The sequence below is a fragment of the Alternaria atra genome (genome assembly GCF_907166805.1).
Source record: "Alternaria atra isolate CS162 genome assembly, contig: 25, whole genome shotgun sequence".
Taxonomy (NCBI): domain Eukaryota; kingdom Fungi; phylum Ascomycota; class Dothideomycetes; order Pleosporales; family Pleosporaceae; genus Alternaria; species Alternaria atra.
The window spans coordinates 5,645,348-5,662,776 of record NW_025091323.1 but is presented as its reverse complement, the minus strand read 5'-3'; the positions used below and the strand labels follow the sequence as shown (position 1 = coordinate 5,662,776).

Sequence of the window (17,429 nt, the reverse complement as noted above, 5' to 3'; positions counted from 1 at the left end):
CGCGAGGTCAGTTCTCTGGCCTTTGTACTGTTGCGCCACGACAATGAGACGAGTATTGAGTAGCGATGCTCCGCTCTACTTAGTCTACTAGTACCGCGATCACGCCTGTTAACACTGTTGCATTGAGTGGAGTGTAGCGAGTAAAGTAATGACAATTTTGGATGACCTGAAAGCCTGACCAGGGTAGGCACCCGAACAGGTTCGAAAGTTGCCCAGAAACATCCCCATCTCGACCTTCTGCCGTGCCTGTCCGTTATTATCTTTTAACATTGTTGCTTTGTATGCTCTGCAGGTCTCTCATCAATGAAGAGTATCGATCCATTATCTTGGAAGGAGAAACCGCCAGAAAATGGGTTGTTTGTCTTTTTCATTCACCTCCTTATTGCTAAAGCGGGCTTTCATCACCACATCATGACTCTTCATATTTTCGAATTTGATGGGAGCACATAGTCGTTCAACCACCACGCCTCTTTCTTCCGCACCGATGTAGGTTGGTGTGGCAGAGAGCTTCTTTATCTCTTTGTGGCGCAGCCTTCACCAGACGTCCATAAGTGCTTTCAAGGACTTGGTGGAGAAGCCTTCGCCCGGATACTTCTTCTCCACCAAGTAAACCACTTCAGGCCATTGATTGAGAAACTGGTACATCCCGCCGTCCCCAATGAACGTTCCTGCTCCATTAGTACAGCGAAGAATCCCAACCTTTGCGCATTCTTTTCGTGTCTGGTTGAACCATATCCGGGCGAAATTGTCATGCACCATGGCCTCCAAGCCCGCGTTGGCGATGTTGTCTTCCTCCTGCCACAGTTTGTGCCATGCATAAAAGTCTGAGTTGAGTAATGGCCGCATCAGGAGACGTTCGGATGTAAATTGAGGAGGTTCCTGGCTCACTGGTTGGGCAGTTTTAACCTTTACAGGAGTGTCGATTGTCGAAGCAGAGTTGTACATCGTGAGTTATTTGATGGGGAACAGTAATTCAGCCAAATTTCGTTGATAGAAATCGAGGTGTAATATCATTCGAGTTGAAGAGAGGGTAGCAAAGGTGAAGAATGCTCAAGGTGTTAAATTAAGGTTGGAAATGGTGTAATTGAGGCGGTCTCCTAGTTATGTGCGAGTCTAATGGCAGTAAAGCCAAGGGAGGTTTGATAGGAGTCGCAATTTATACTAGACTGCAACTGTTAAGTTTACCTACTATACAGAGTCAGCGACGTAATGGGTCGATGCGAGTCTTCGATCCAACCACGCATGGACGTTATAAAGTGTTACTAACTATAATGATTAGGCACAAACCCACGGATAAACTAGCGAGATACTTGTAGCTCCTTTTTATGCAGCAGTTAGACTCTTCGTGCAACTATAGTTAGTGGCATCCGGCGCGGACTGTGGTCGATGCGTTACGGTTACATCGTGGAAGTAGGAATCAAGAGATGCAACACTGAGGTATAGTTCAGCGCAGTCAAACCCGCTGATGAGCTAGTCTTAGGATGATTACTATATTCGAAGCTAAAGTCGAAGGCCTAACTATCAATGGTAAACTCCACGTGAATTGGTCCGAAGACGTCGAAGTAGATCCTCCACTGCTACTATCTCAGTCATCAATCCGCAAGAGAGACGCGGGATCAAATGCACTTCGTCTCGCTGGAACACCGTCCTACAAGGGTCCCGGTCTATGGCTGATAAGGTACATTCGCTCTCTTATTCTCGTCGCCCGCCTCCGCGGGTACCTGCCTTCCATCCAACTCGTGTCTATTCGGTTTCACCTGAGTTTGCGCCGCGTCGGTGTTTGCCTCGTGGCATGTCTCGAGCGCATTGAGCTCCTTTCTCCCATCGTGTTTTACGCTTACGGGCTGAACCTCTTCCTCCTTCGTGCCTAAACCATCCTGTCGCCGCCTAAAAGATCGCCTTGCGAGCCAAAAGCCGAGGCCGAACAAGGCTGCCGCGCCAATAACAGCGCCTACAGCTATTCCTGCCTTTGCACCTGTAGATAGCCCGCTCGAGCTGGTAGCACTACTAGTTTGTGGGTTCGATGGTGCTGTAGAAGTTGTTTGAGAGTCGGTGGACGTGGGAGCAGTTGTAGGTGACGAGGTTGTAGGAGTTCTTGTAGTCGCAGGTAGCGAGGCTGTGGAAAGTGGTGGGAGGCTCTCCAGATCTTCTAGCCGATAGCACTCGCAGGTGCCAGTTTTACACGACATGATCAATCCGGTGACTGGACAGCATCTATGATGATACGTTAGCTGGTACTCTGCGTAATGACCTGAACGGTTGATAAGTGTTCTATATTCTCTCATAAACTCACATGTTTATCCCGTTCAAGTCTGGAATGTAACATGTATCACGCGCCATCGGGCAGTAGTGACCATTGCCTGGACACGTCCCGTTTCCGGCGGGTTCATATCGGCCAGCTGGATAATTCAGATAGCTATCGATGCCATAGCAGTGGTCGCCACTGTCGTCTCTGCACAGCCCATACCCGCATTGCTGTTTAACGTATTCGCAGCTTGTTTCATTGCGCTCTGCGAATGATTGAACGCGGCAATCTGCCATTGGTAAGGGTTGTACTAAGATAATTGGTGCGACTCTAAGAGCGATCCTTGGAAGATGCTGAGCTGAGCGAAGAACGTGACGAGGCTGAGATCTGAGCTTCCACTACTGCGATGGCTGAAACGATAGGAAAGAGAAAGATTCTAGGAAGGAAGGCTGTAGAGAAAAGTCATGGCTTTTAACATACGATGCAGAGTGACGAGGCTAGGGATGATCAAAGGTGCGTACTGTTGCACGACATGATGGCTGAAAAAGAACAGCTGATTGGGTCGAGTGATCATACTAGCTCTCATTTCAGCCCCAGCACTTAACCAGACATCTATTCAAGTCTTTCGAGAGTTGTTGTAGTAACAAAAAGGATGCACAGTCTTCTAAGATGATGTTCACGCCCCCCACCATCCCCTCTCTCCAATTGTGCAAGCAAGTGCATACATACCGGAAGAGGGCAGAAGAGAAATGGAAACAGTAAAAGTCGACATGAAATTGGCTTGTCGCCACTTACTAGCTACCATCGCAGCTGCGGGTAAAGCCTTTCCTTCCGAAGTTCACAGTCCCTCGACTTTCCTTCAGCCTCTGAACCACACGACATGTCACCGCAAGCGCTAGTCTATTTAGGTCACTGCGCCTCCGCCTAAAAACCTTCATTTCCATCATGGCCATGCATCATCATCCACAAACGACCCCGATATGCAGGTAGCATTTTTGGGTGGTATAAACAGCTTTCAGTGTGCGCTGAGTTACCAACCTGGTTAATGCCTTTTGCGCCAACGTATGGTGCTCGATAAATGTAGCAGAACTGGTACATGCATCCCTTCCAACGACCTGTTTATGTTACTATTGATCAGTCAGGGTTGGCCTGGCGCAATTCAACTTACAGGTCATATGATCGCAACCATCGATCTTCTGGATCTGTACTCCACAACCCGGACATTCTACGGATGACCTCCCGGCCTCGGCAGCGCTCGCTTCATCTTGCTCTCTTCTGACTCGCACCCTTTCGTCTCTAGCTTCGCGCTCGACTCTCTCAAGCTCGACGCGCTCGTTGTACTGCGTGCACGCCTCATTCTCGTGGAAAGGTATGACGGGGTCGTGGGCAGTGCACATGCGATATCCACATGCGGCACAGCGGAAGATTGGGCCTTCCACTCCGGTATCGTGGATCTGCCCTGATTGGCAACCTTCGGTGAGGCAGTAGACGAAATTGGTTTCGGCGTTCAAGAAAGTACGCATGGATAGCTCGTCAAACCTAGTGCTCAGAGTAAGCAAACGTGATGCTAGTAGATGGAAGAGTATGGCGGAATTGAAATACTTACCGAGTGAACACATCTTGTGGTGCGTGTCTGCGCACGTCTTCATGGGTGACTGCATGACTGCATCTGCTTGACGGACACATGACGGTGGTCGCATTTCCCACCTTATCACCCAGCCACCGAAGGAAACATCCAAGGCAGAAGTCAGTGTCGTGGTTGCAATCTACGAGGTCAGGAAATTCTTCTGCTGGAAGGGGCTCGGCACAGATGCTGCACTCCTTCTCAGTCGCTGGCTTCAATACTGTGGGCTTCGTGGGTTTGTCAGAAACTTTGTCGATGCTTGTTTGTGCTTTGTAGTCTTCTTGGGCTACTATTCTGTTGTCGTCCCCGGTGACTTGAGCAAAGCCAGGTCTATACGATGCTGGCGCCAGGTGTTGATCGTCAACTGGCAACAGTGACGGAAAGTCTTTGATAGCGTGAGACCTGTCGAAGTTCTTTCGCCTCTTCTCTTGTGTACCTGTGGTTGCATCGGTGGTTGCTGCGGCCTTCGAAGCCCTCCTCTTACGCTGTGATGCAGTTGCTTTTTCTCGACATGTCTGGCAATTCTTCCAGTACTGGCTGGAGCCCTTCTTCTTGTCATCGATGGTGAGATCGTTCTTGCAGGTACCACATTTTTGCTGGGAGTGTGTAACTATAGTCCAGATGGAAGGGTCGACCGTGCCGTCGTTAGCAGAAGCTGCGCTTGTCATCGTATTCGTGTACATTGTGTAGCCAAGGAGCTGGTATTGCGAGTCTAATGTTTAAGTTGCACGATAAAGAAGTTTGACTTCTCGGGCGATGGAAGTGAGGGTAAGAGCAAGGTGTGGGTGAGGGTAGGAGCGAGGGTGATTGAGGGTAGCAACGATGATAGGTCCCCACATGACAAACCTCATCTTGCACTGCAGGTCGAGACGCTGGGCGAGTGAGAGGTGCACCTTCGCTATCTTCCCCAGACGAAATGACCGTGAGCACGAATAAGAGGCGGTGACGGTTCGCGAGTGATCCTACTGCAGTAATCGACATCCCATGGTATGCATTCCATTGCTCGTAGCGAAGTTACCACACGCGCCATGACGAGAAACCGAGGTGAGCGAAAAATGAAGTGATCTCAGCTCGATTCAAGAACAATCGCCATGATGTACTCGGGCCGCGTCTTGTCATCTCGTGCTCATGACTGTGGCTCGCATCACAAACCTGTTACGATGGTGGTACTCAAGTTCAAGGTGCTGGCAGCGCTTCTGATATGCGTCCGGCACTCATGCTGAGGATGAGTGATGAGTGTGGTGGTCACTGTTCGCACGAGGGCTGGAAGTCGCGGGGGATGAACTCAGGGTCCACTGACTCAAGTCGGGGCACTGGTAGAGGTTTAGCATGAGTCATGACTAGTCGAAGGCAAGTGCCATGAACGAAAGAAAGCATGGTCATTCAGTTTGGTCAAGTCCAGAACTAATCCTTTGTACTTGAGTTTTTGAGTGCAACAACTCTGCCCAAGAACGCCATAACACCTGCTCTTATGCATGTAACAGCTCGAGATCTCCCCCGCCTCCATCTATGCCTTCTCCTGCGACTTCTGCCACTTGACAACCCTCTTCCTGATATCCGCCGCAGTCTGCTGCATGGGATTGAGCTTCCTATCCCTCGCCATCTTCGCATAGTCTTCCCCATACTTGCTCACCAACCGCTCCACCCACTCCTGCTCCCTCTGGCTCTGACCTCTTGGCGCCTTCTTCGCGCCGTTCAACGCAGCCTCCTCAAGTTCCCTGATAACTGGGTTCGTGACAGCCTCGTCTTGTCTGCGCTCCGGCACCATGGCGAAACCGTTCCACTCGGCATCCTCGTTGTCATCCTCGATATCGTTCAAGGGGTCGTTGAGCGGGTTGTCCTTGGTTTCGAATGTGCCTGTTACGCGGAGGATAGCGCCGGTTTCGGGGTCGCGCTCGACTTCGATTTCCTCGGTGGGGATGTTCTCGGGCTTCTTGGCTTTGGAGACGATATTCAGGGCGTCGGCTGTGCTGTTTGCGACGGCGTCTGCGCGGGAAGATTTCTCATCGTTGAGGCCGAGAAGGGCGATGGTCTTTTCTGTGCCACCGGTTGCGTGGTTGAGTCGCGCTGTCAGACCGAGGCGGCGGTAGTTTTGCGATAGTGTCTCTTTTTGGTTCCTGCGATTGGATTAGTTCTGTGATGTTGTGCAGACATGTTGCGCAATATATCGTACCAGTGCTTCGCTATGATTGGGTTTTGCAGAATCTTCTTCTTGGAAGGTCCGTTTTGGCGCTTCTTCGGGATGGAAGACTTGTTCTTCTTCTTCTGGAGTTCGCGACCCATTGTATGTGATTTCCGAAACGTACGGAGGATATCAAGGTGGTGTGTTTGGTGTTGTAGAGACGCTGGTCGCAACTTCCAAAAGTTTTGGCGAACTTTCCGTTAGCGTTATCGATAGCGGGCTTTCAGCTACCGAGCAGGCCAGTTTACATGATGACAGACCCCTGAAGCATTCAACCCCTCACGACCCAATCTCCAGGATATATTATATCGAATCAATTCACGCGTCATTATGGTGTCGCGTCGGAACAGGACCTTGCTGTCCTTGGCCATCTTCCTTGGAGTGCTCGGATGGAACGTGGCTGCCGCTGCTGTCAAGGGCGAGACGGGCGTGCCAGTAGGGAACTTGAGCGCGCACGAGATTGAAGAGCAACTACAGGTACGACATTCACTTGCTAGTCTCGTGACATACACTCGCTAGTCTCATTGGTGTTTGTTGGACCTGGTCAACTTTCGCATAGAGGATAGCGCATTCGTCCAGCTCCCGAGTGCGATGCCTTGCTGTCGCGTGCTCATGGCGGTACTGACACCAATTAGGAATGTCCTCTTGTGCAAGCTCTCAACCAGCACAAGGTAGCTTCAGCCCCGACCACGTCTTCGCTCAGTTCCCAGATATTCGCCTTTCTCTTCCCTGGTAGCCCTGCAGTCAACGCCTTGCTAGCGACGCTCTACATCTCCGGTCCGCCCAACTTCCTCCTCGCACTATGTCCACCCAACATCGACCCCTCGTCGCTCTCCGTCATGGTCGCATTCGCTGTGGGTGGACTACTGGGTGACACTCTTTTCCATCTGCTGCCAGAGATCTTCTTGGGCGAGGAGGAACACAACTCGGTCAAGTTCGTCATGGTGGAACCCAACAAGAACCTTTTGTTAGGTGTAGCCATCATGGTGGGCTTCATCACTTTCGTGGCCATGGACAAGGGATTACGAATCGCAACTGGAGGCGAGGGCGGACATGATCACTCGCATGGACATTCGCACGGGAAAGTTGTCGATACTGCAAAGACCACAGGCGTCGACGTTGGTAACTCCAAAGACGGTGTGCGTTCGAGGAAGGCAGGTGCAAACGGTACATCATCCGTCGTAGAGACGGCGGAGAAAGAGATCAATGCCAGCGTCAAGCTTGGCGGTTACCTCAACCTCATTGCAGACTTCACACACAACATCACCGATGGCCTGGCGCTCAGCTCCTCCTTCTACGCCTCCCCTACCATTGGCGCAACCACTACTGTGGCTGTCTTCTTCCATGAGATCCCTCACGAGGTTGGCGACTTTGCCCTCCTTATCCAGTCCGGTTTCAGCAAGCGGGCAGCTATGGGTGCTCAATTCGTAACTGCTGTCGGTGCTTTCCTCGGAACCTGCATAGGCATTGCCGTCCAAGAGTTCGGCGGCAATTCCGCCTCTGCGGATGTCCACGGCCCTGGCATCATGGGCACTAGTCTGCAGTGGGGAGACATGCTACTACCCTTCACCGCCGGTACTTTCCTGTACGTTGGGACAGTCGCCGTTATCCCAGAGCTTCTTGAGACCGGCCCGAACAAGGGCCAAGAGCTAAGGAAGACTTTGATGCAATTCGCCGCCATGTTCACTGGCGCTGGTATCATGTTATTGTAAGTTTTGCCAATTTTTGCCAACCCTTATAGCGGCTTAAGCTGACCCCTTTAGTATCTCGTGGAATTAGTTCTTATCCTTAGCAACCGTTCAGGTCTTGCAGACATTTAAGGAGTTAAGACGTAGTTTTCGTAATGTCCCGACTGGCATAGCTGATTACTAGACGATTTGCCAGCCCGACATCCATGCCGCAAATTCATACCGATAGGAGCATCACTTGCGCATCATCTACAACGTGAAAACGAGATACGGCCATCAGCCGGCCGCTGATCGGAAACGTGTTCTTTATTGTAATTGCGCCATAAGCACCGAGCGCAGTTTCTATCATGGCCCTCGATATGGCACACTTCCCCTTTCGGGTCGGGTGTATCGTGAGACCAACACCGTTCTGAACAGCACTTTTCCGAACAATACTCCATACCTGAATCTAGCTTTACTTTGACTACTTCCTTCGACTTTCTTTTCAACTTCAATGACCACACGCGATGCCCACGATTCACAAATCGAAAAATTGGTCGTCGGGCAACCTTGTATGTAGCAAATGCTGCTGACTGTCACCACCACGCTTTTGGACTAGCCGTGGATCGGGGTTTATCCGATTCGGCTGCTTATTCGAATAACCGTTGTTCCAACGTGTTAGGGCTGACGGACTACGTATCCTCGAGGACCGCACAAGTCCCCGAATTTCCCCAGATTCCTCGGCTTGCCTTCAACAATAATTTCCGCTACGCCAGGGCAGGCCAGGGCTACTACCGCTGCCGCGGTCGTGGCTGTGCGCCGTGAGATTGCGCTTACACCTAGGATTGATCGGTGCTTAACTTCATCTTGCACAAAGACGCTGGACGATCGGGTACACATTACATTCGAAATGTTTCCTCTTGCGTTGCCACATTCGTACATGCACAAACGACACATGACTGGCTAATTGAACTGATCTTTTGCATAATGCGGGTAAGGCGTGCAGGAGTAATCTTCAAGCACACCCAGTTTGATCACTAAGCCACACTTGCACGCTAGCGTTGCCGCCTTACCGTCTTGACGAACAGCGAGGTGGCTGCCGGATAACCGCCGTAGTAGTCGGCGCTGTCATACATATGGGCCGCATGGTTGTCATGCCGCTGCCAGTTCTTATAGCGCGTGTGCCGTCTTATAGCGTGGTGGTGCCTAATCTCACAATATTTCTTCTCGTTCACTAACCTCGCGTTCGCCATATACTCATACTACTTTCAACAGCGGACTGCGACTTGCGACCATATACGACGAAACCCTTAGGCATCCCGGACCTTACTTGAATATCCATCGATATAGTCAGACGTTCACGACGTGATGAAAGAATTGGCACATCCTCAGACCTCTCGTTTCCAAAGAAACGAAATGCGTGCATCCACCACCAGCCGACTCCAATGCAGATACACACCTCGATACCGATCGATCCTACCGACCCTCCTCGTACTTCTCTGTATACCAATCTTCTTCTACCACCTCATCCCAGAATACACTTCCGCAACCGACAGCATAATATCTTCTCTCGTACACACACTTCACCCATCGTCGCAGCCGACAAGCACGTTCTGCACAAAAGAAATCGGATCACCGCGTTGTTGCGCGTTGTATCTTGAGGCCGCGCCTTGTGTTGAGGAGTGTAGAAAACAGCATATGGACCGCCAGACGTTTGCTGTCACGAAGGAGTACGATGAGTGTGCGGAAGTGTGTTTAGTGGAATACACCGGGATCTGTAAGGGAAAGACAGAGGAGAAGGACGAACCACAGACACAAACACAGACTCGTGTACATGGATCCCGGACAACGGAGTACTGGTTGTCGATACAACACAAAAGTCGGGATGGTTGAGGAACACTACACTATTTGAACAACAACCTCATCTCTTTTCTTCATTTCGCACATGTCTAAATCATCTCTATCAAACATCGTTTTTGTACAACGACATAAACACAATCTCAAACACCCCGCATACCACGCTCCGAGGAGCGGCTGAAGCGGAGGCTGTGCTGGGTGGATGCCGCCAAGGCTGCAGCGCATGGGACGACCGGTTAGGACGGCAACTGCACGGCCACACTCTGAACTCTCGGGAGATAGAGCAACCGATACCGAGGAAGAAGGAGAAAGGGAGCTTTGAAGATATTGTAGAGTTCCTCGTGGCAAGATCGTGCTGTTGCAGGGGTTGTGGAGGTCAGTGGTGATCGTGTGATGACCTAGGGCGCTGAATTGAGATGAGACCCAAGGCGAACATGGACGGAGCGAGAGGGAGCACAGGAAAGCAGAGCATTCTGACCCTCCGGTTGCTTGGTACTGGGAATGGAAATTCACGGATGTGAAGTGTCTTAGACACGCTTGTACCTCACCTTACCCCTTTTCATTTGTTATTCATTTAGAGGTTAGCGGTGATATTTGTGTCGTGTCGCACTCGCACTCGCACTCGCGTCCGCAGACTCGATGTCACGATTGCGTACAAGAGGTAACGTGTTTTATAAGCGAGTCGTCCTTACAAGCGAGTCGTCCACCCCACCAACTTTGATCACCTTTGAAGATCAAATCAGTTATGCCTCAACGCCAACAAGCTCTATTGCGCTCATCTGAAGCTGATATGCAGCTTACTATATCATCTCTTAATAGCCACCAGATCAAGACTGAGAGAGCTGCTGCTCGCGCGTTTAACGTCCCTCGAATGACGCTACGCGACCGACGCGCTGGCAGGCTTGCACGACGCGATTGCCAGCCCAACTCAAAGAAGCTTACCCAGCTAGAGGAGGAGGTAATTATTAGACATATACTCGACCTTGATCAGCGAGGATTTGGGCCTACGTATACAGCTGCGCGCGATATGGCTAATAAGCTGCTTGCTGCGCGTGGCGCAGGTCGCGTTGGCGTCCACTGGCCGCGCAACTTTGTCAAGCGTACAGACAGTCTTATGACGCGTTTTAATCGATCGTACGATAGGCAGAGAGCTCTATGCGAGGATCCTGTGCTAATCAGCCGCTGGTTTAAGCTGGTAGAGGAGACAAAGGCCAAGTACGGCATCTGTGATGAGGACGTCTACAACTTTGACGAGGCTGGCTTTATGATGGGCAAGATCCAGACTTAGCTAGTTATCACAGGGTCAGAGAGGAGAGGCAGGCCAAAGACTATCCAGCCTGGCAACCGCGAGTGGGTGACGGTAATTGCTGCAATCAACGCTGCTGGCTGGACAATCCCACCGTTCCTCATCTTTGCTGGCAAGTATCACCTGTCAGCCTGGTACGAGGAGGATATCCTACGCGACTGGGCTATCGCAGTTAGCGACAACGGCTGGACAACCAACGAGATAGGAGTAGAGTGGCTAAAGCACTTTATTAAGCATACTGAGGGCAAGGTAGTTGGAGCACGCCGCCTGCTTATCCTTGACGGCCACGAGGCCACCAGTCTCTTGAGTTTCAAGAGCTCTGCAAGGAGAGCAATATCTACACGCTCTGCATGCCAGCTCACTCATCTCACCTACTGCAGCCTCTTGACGTAGGCTGCTTCTCGCCTATGAAGCGCGCGTACAGCCGTGAGATTGAGGCTCTAATGCGCTACAATATCAACCATATCACCAAGCTCGAATTCCTGCCAGCCTTTAAGGCAGCCTTTGATCGATCGTTCACCTTAGCCAATATCTGCTCAGCTTTTCGAGGCGCAGGCCTAGCCCCTCTCCAGCCAGACGCTGTTCTATCAAAGCTCAACGTGCAGCTGCGTACGCCTACTCCACCAGCTGCTCTCGCAGAGCCTCCTGGGAGGCTCGTACACCAAGCAACGTACGTGAGCTTGAGGCTCAATCAACGTTAATACGTGATCGCGTGCGGCAGCATAAGAGCTCATCACCAGCCTCGATTATTGAGGCGATTAACCAGCTTAAAAGGGGGCTGAGGTGATGATGCTCTCAGCCGAGCTTATGCGCGATCAGATTACCTGCCTTGAGAGAGCCAACGAGGCAGCAACTAAGCGTAGGCAGCGCAAAAAGAAACGGATACAGAAGCGTGAGACCTTAACAAAGGGAGAGGGAGAGGATATACTAGCTCAAAAGGAGGCTGACCAGCAGATTGAGCGTGAACAGCGTCAAGGTGGTGAGCGATCAGGCCTTAGCCGCCAGGCTATTGCGCGCTGCAGGAGGTGCAGGGAGACTGGGCACAACTCACGAACGTGCAAAAAGGATGCTGTAGATACTATTTAATCTACTATATTAATCGCTTTGTTCTACCTTATTACGTTGTTGCGTTGCGTAGCTTTGAAGGTGATCAAAGTTAGTGGGGTGGACGACTCGCTTGTAAGGACGACTCGCTTATAAAACACGTTATACACAAGTTTCATGCATCATCATTATAGGCCATTATCTTGGGTAAAAAAATCGCCAACGCACACCACATCGCAGCGCCCTACCGCGACATCATCTCCTCCAAAACCTCCAACTCCTACTCCTACTACTACTATTACTGTTGCTACCATTTTCCCTCTTCTCCGCGCTCCCAATAACATTCCCCACAACCTTCTGGTCCATCTGATCCAACTTGTAATTCTTAAGCACAAACGTCAACGGAAAGATAGGCGCTGCGCAGCAAAGCGCTCCGATAAGTAAATACCGCATCGTCTCCTGGTACGCCCTATTGATAGCTATCCTTACGGGGGATCCAGCGGGATACGTAACGTAATCCGCAGAAACAGCAAGACTACCATAAATAGTCACCCAGTCTGCTGCGTTCTCAGCGGGGAGGTACTGCTGGAGTTTGGCAGGGATGTAAGTCGACCAGATCGCGCCAGATATAGCTGAGCCAACCGCTCCACCGACTTCAAGCAGTGTGAGCCAGACTGTTGTCGCAGCCGCGACTTGCTGGTGAGAAACACTGGCTTGAACACCTAATTGGACCGGCACATTCAGGAAACCTCCGCCGATGCCGATGGCGATTTGCGTACCGACCAAAGTAGCTGTTGAAGCGGATTCCGTGCGATAGTGCAACATGAGGCCCATGCCCATTAGGTAGATGGCAGCACCGAGGGAGACGTAATATTTGTAGTGTGCGGTGTATTTGATTAGAAGAGAAACCACGACCGAGGAGACGGTGGAGCTGAAGGTGAAGACGCGGGTTATGTAGCCGGAGGTTACGATGGATTGACCCTGGACGATTTGAAGGTAGGAACTAAAGTATGGGAAGACGGACATATAGAATGCCACTGAGAAGGGGTTAGTGTCTTTGGGGTTCAAGGAGGTTTGGCAGAAGGGGGCTTACTGAAGTAGAAGAACGCAATTAGGACACCAGCGATGACTGTTCGCTTTTTGAATAGGTTTGGTGGGAAAAACGCTCTGGGTGCTAGCTTCTTGCTTGTCTCCCATAACGGGAAGGCAAGCAGGAGAACGCCACCCACTACTAGCATGGCGATCATGCTGCCATTACTCCACCCACCACTTGCGCCCGGGGCTAGTGTAAGCGGCAGCAAGATGAGTGAAATCGCTGCCGCGAACAACAGTAGGCCAAATCCATCTAGATCATACCAGATGTTCTTCAAAACCTGGAAAGTGTTGCGCCCATGGAACGGACTGGGGACATCAAAACCCAGGTTCTTCGCTCGCCGCTGGTTCATGAACAAACTCACAGCGAGCGGGATGAAGCAGACCGGAAGAATAATGGCCCAGATACCGTATCCCCATCGCCAGGAGATATTAGTATAAATCGCTTGCCCAACTTCCGGTCCAGCCCATGTCGTCCAGAGGAAAGGTAAGTCGAACAACGTGGAAAAGAGAGCGCGATTAAGCAAATCCGTAGTATCAGCAACGAAGATCTGTTGTAAGACTTGTAGACCGTTGAATCCAGCTGCCCAGAAGATTTGCGCTCCGGCAAAGGTTTGCACGTTATTAGAGCCGGCTTGCATGATGTAGCCGATTGTGTAGAGGAAGATGGTTATAGAGAAGGATTCGAGACGACCGAATACATCGGCAATTTTTCCCATGGGCGGCTTGATGACCGCTGGAAATTGTTAGTCGTTGTGCTGAGTTGTGGTGGAATAAGGACAGTACATACCGGCCACGACGCCCTGCACGACATAGATGGTGGAGACGAGGGAATGCTGCGAAAACGCACTCGTCGCGTATGGTGTCAATGCACTAGTAACTTGGATCTCGAGAGACGTGATATTTGCGATGAGTAGGAGGCTGAACCAGCGTCAGTATAGTAAAAGCTGGTGCCGACAAGAAATCGAGAAAACATACGTGACATAGGCGACGATGAGCGAGGTTTTCGTCCACGCCTTACTCACAGCTTCAATGCGCCTTACACCAGCCTGCGCCGAATGCTCACTCGAAGTATCATCGATTAAAGAGCGCTCGCGGTTGTAGTCAACATCCTTTCCGAAGTTGCCGCGATCAGTCTCGTTATGGAGAACACCGGTATGGGGCATCGCCTCGTCAGCCCTCGTCGAATGACGCATTTTCGCGTTCAAATCTTCCAGTTCCGCACGCAGATGTCGGAGTCGTAGTCTGCGCGCAAAATTTCGATCAACGGTATGCGCGCAGACGTGACTACTTTATCTGATCGACCCTGCGTCGTGCCATGGCTGATGGGCGAAAAGACGGCTGGGCGCCCGTAACACGTTATTGGTACGAACTATCATCGCCAAGGGCAGTGATGGCATGGCGGATGGCACGTTCGTCCACGCGACTGTACTCCGAGGAAGTGCGCGGGTCTGTGCGATGACACCGTTGCATGCCCAAGAACCACACAGGTGGGTTGTATAGGCTCTGATTAGCGATAAGACAGATCTAATCTGATCCTTTCCAGTCGTTAGGGCTTCGTAGCACGGGTTGGTGGTGTCTTGCCCAGGCGCAAGTGGGGTTCCGGAGTTACGTCAGGGCTAATACTCGAACCAGGTTTTCCCAGTGTTCCGGGTGGCCTCAAACTGGCTGTCAGGTTCTAGAGACGCACTTATCCGATATTTGGTGCCCTTACAACGCCTGTACGATAACTGTCAGTGCCAAATACGGAGTTTTGGACATTGGACATGCTATTAAATCTCTCAGGGACACAGCTTGACAGTAGCTGTTTTGGCCCGCACAAACAAGGGCTTTGCAACGGGTCAGCTGGCAGGGTGTGGGAGACTTCCCGGTTGTTGAGGTCGCTCTCGAGCTCTTTTCCTTGCACACCATGCTCGACCATGTTAAGGCACTGTTCGAACCGAAATAGCGCGTGAGAGCAGTGCTGTATATCGTTCGATAGGAAGATGTGTGTCGTGTTTCTAGGGTCGGGTGGCATCACCTAGGTGATGCCACTCGAGAGCGCAAGGGAGCGATAGTAATGTTGCGAACGTAGAGGTTTTTTATTATGTTTGGGTGCCAAAGTAGGCCTACGTAAGAGATAGCAAGAAGGAAAAGACCTGAACGCCGATGCTGAGTTATCCGTCGCCTAGCCGTTGCGATGTGTTTTGCGGGTATCGAAGAAATAGAAGCATATTCGTCGGGTACACCATGGCGAGTGAATCTCGTGATGAGGACTCGGCGCACCCCGGAATATGAGTGTATAAGTAAGTGTAATATATCATCCACCGTCTTGGCTGGACTAAACCATGTCGATGCCGTAACGGTAGGTGAAGATGTCGCCAGAGCCTGAACATGCATAGAGCGGCTGCTCATGGGAGACGGGGACAAAATTGCCTGCCAAATCTCGTGCGAAAGCCTGCTGTCCTCCATACTCGCGGACGATCGTATTGCCAGAGCAATCGATGAGAGTATTACCGTATATGTCCGCTACAGGAACAAACTGCTCATGAGGCAAGCTACTAGGTGTTATGCTCGGCGTTGATGTCTGGGGAAGATGGGGTGGCTCAGCATGAACATGTGGCTGGCTCGTGGGTCCTAGAGCGTTCTCGAAGGGCCCGGGTGTGTCGAAGGGGATCGCATATCCTTCGTAAGAGCCCGACACGCCAGAATGACGTTGCGATCCTGTACTTGAGGAGTCGGTATTCATGGTCGCACCAGAGCTGGGGGTGCCTTGATAAGGACTAGTCCCAATGCCTAGGCTTGTGTTCGACCCAGGAGTCGGCGAACCTTGGAAAATGGAGGGTGATTGGATGCGACCAAGCGTTGCTGACGCAGATACCTCTGCGATATGGCAGTGGCTTACTACAGCATGGTCTCCCCAAGAGGAGACGTTTTTGAAATCAGTCTGGCAGCATCGATAACGGTCAGATGGATCTTCCGGCGCAGATTGTACGTTGTATTCTCCTGAGTGCTTCTCTACGAAGTGTGTATATAACTGCGTCATGGACTTGGTTTCAAAGCCCTTCATGAAACATATCTTGCAATCCTTTCCAAAGTATCCCTTGTTGACCTTGATTTTGTTTCGAGGTGGAGGTTTTGTGATCGGTGGTCGTGGAGCGAAGGGAGCGAATAGACCAGCAGATTCAGATCGCTTGGAGATTAAAGATTGATTCGCTGCGGGGGGGGGAAGATGAGCTTTGATATTGTTCAACAACGGTCGCGTTCCCGTCGAAGAAGCTCCTACTTCTCAGTTAGAAATAGCATGACAGTAAGCTTCAAGAATGCTTACCACTCTCATCAATCCATCGTTCGATGGTAGGAAGTGGTACTTCTGCTAATGAAGCAAGGCAGTCCAGGTCGTCATTGTTGAAAGTGTTGTACAATCGGAGTGGGCCCAGCACGTCCGGACCCGAAAAAGGATCTCCGTTGTTGTCGTGGTTGTTGTTGTTCGTAATATAAACATGTTGTAGCGCGTCCTGGAAAGCAAAGTGTATCATCCAAGCAAGAAGACGTTCAACGATGCTACGCTTGTCTTTCGTTTGCAACATTCTTTGGATGCACCTTCTTTGGTGTTCACTTGGAACGTAATCGATTGGTGATGGATCCATCTTGGCTCCCGATCGGTGTTCTTGTAGGTCGATGGAGGAGGGGGAGGTCGAGTATCAGCGAAGCGCAGACCAAGAAGGCTTGAAGAAGATCTAAGGAAAGCTGGTGGGTAGCCGTGGTGGAGTCGAGGGAAAGCGCGAGCAGGTAGGGATATTGTGTAGGCTCCGTGAACAGCGTTCCCCAAGGTGTTACGGTCTGCGCAAAAGGGCGCCGTGTGTCAGGCGGGAGTGCCAAGCTTGTGTTGGAGAAGATGGGCTTGATCGGGCCAGACCAAAGCGGGAGTGCGTGGGCCATTGTGAGTATGCAGGGACGTTGGCTGGCTTATATAGTTTGTGAGGTATGGACAAAAGCGAACCAAGGCGAAATGGCCGTCAAGACGTGAAGCGTCAAGGGTGAAGGGTGTAGCGTCATGTTCCTGCATTAGGCTGCCTAAATGCGGACAATCCTCACTGGCAGCGGGGGGTGGACTTCCAGCTTGCCTCAGATCCTGGCGGGAGAGTGGAGCCCAGGCGAAAATCCGCCAAAAACCATGAAATCAGTGAGCTTTCTAGGGGAGAGCATAGCAACATCCGCTAAGGATCCGGTGTGAAGTGGGAGATGGAATGTGGTGGTACAAGAGTGGGGCGGCATTCGGTTCTCTAGCCGCCTAGCGCAGTCACCGGGGTGGTGAGAAAGTTCCCGAAGTGGTATAGAAGTAATTACACTGTGGGCTTGTAAAGTACCGTGCATACTGGGTATTTCTTTCCAGCAAAACGTTCGTCTGCTACGGCAGGCGCAAGTTGGGG

At 51.2% G+C, this 17,429-nt stretch overlaps 6 protein-coding genes across 6 annotated transcripts; 1 reads left to right on the top strand and 5 right to left on the bottom strand.

Moving 5' to 3' along the window:
• Positions 1-534: 534 nt before the first annotated feature.
• ALTATR162_LOCUS6936 (uncharacterized protein) lies at positions 535-945 on the bottom strand (the record flags this gene model as incomplete). Its single annotated transcript, XM_043314562.1, has 1 exon — positions 535-945. The coding sequence occupies one exon, from the start codon at positions 943-945 to the stop codon at positions 535-537; it is 411 nt and encodes a 136-aa protein (XP_043170497.1).
• A 2,224-nt stretch (positions 946-3,169) lies between these two features.
• On the bottom strand, positions 3,170-4,552 carry ALTATR162_LOCUS6935 (uncharacterized protein; the record flags this gene model as incomplete). Its single annotated transcript, XM_043314561.1, has 3 exons — positions 3,170-3,360; positions 3,414-3,784; positions 3,852-4,552. 3 exons carry the CDS (start codon positions 4,550-4,552, stop codon positions 3,170-3,172), a joined length of 1,263 nt encoding a protein of 420 aa, XP_043170496.1.
• An 824-nt stretch (positions 4,553-5,376) lies between these two features.
• Positions 5,377-6,152, bottom strand: ALTATR162_LOCUS6934 (uncharacterized protein; the record flags this gene model as incomplete). The annotated part of the gene is made up of 2 exons (XM_043314560.1): positions 5,377-5,986; positions 6,043-6,152. 2 exons carry the CDS (start codon positions 6,150-6,152, stop codon positions 5,377-5,379), a joined length of 720 nt encoding a protein of 239 aa, XP_043170495.1.
• Positions 6,153-6,381: 229 nt separating this feature from the next.
• On the top strand, positions 6,382-7,830 carry ALTATR162_LOCUS6933 (uncharacterized protein; the record flags this gene model as incomplete). Its single annotated transcript, XM_043314559.1, has 3 exons — positions 6,382-6,528; positions 6,687-7,759; positions 7,815-7,830. 3 exons carry the CDS (start codon positions 6,382-6,384, stop codon positions 7,828-7,830), a joined length of 1,236 nt encoding a protein of 411 aa, XP_043170494.1.
• Positions 7,831-12,323: 4,493 nt separating this feature from the next.
• ALTATR162_LOCUS6932 (uncharacterized protein) lies at positions 12,324-14,213 on the bottom strand (the record flags this gene model as incomplete). Its single annotated transcript, XM_043314558.1, has 5 exons — positions 12,324-12,341; positions 12,415-12,962; positions 13,019-13,753; positions 13,808-13,938; positions 13,996-14,213. 5 exons carry the CDS (start codon positions 14,211-14,213, stop codon positions 12,324-12,326), a joined length of 1,650 nt encoding a protein of 549 aa, XP_043170493.1.
• Positions 14,214-15,337: 1,124 nt separating this feature from the next.
• Positions 15,338-16,646, bottom strand: ALTATR162_LOCUS6931 (uncharacterized protein; the record flags this gene model as incomplete). Its single annotated transcript, XM_043314557.1, has 2 exons — positions 15,338-16,278; positions 16,328-16,646. The coding sequence occupies 2 exons, from the start codon at positions 16,644-16,646 to the stop codon at positions 15,338-15,340; spliced, it is 1,260 nt and encodes a 419-aa protein (XP_043170492.1).
• Positions 16,647-17,429: the final 783 nt, after the last annotated feature.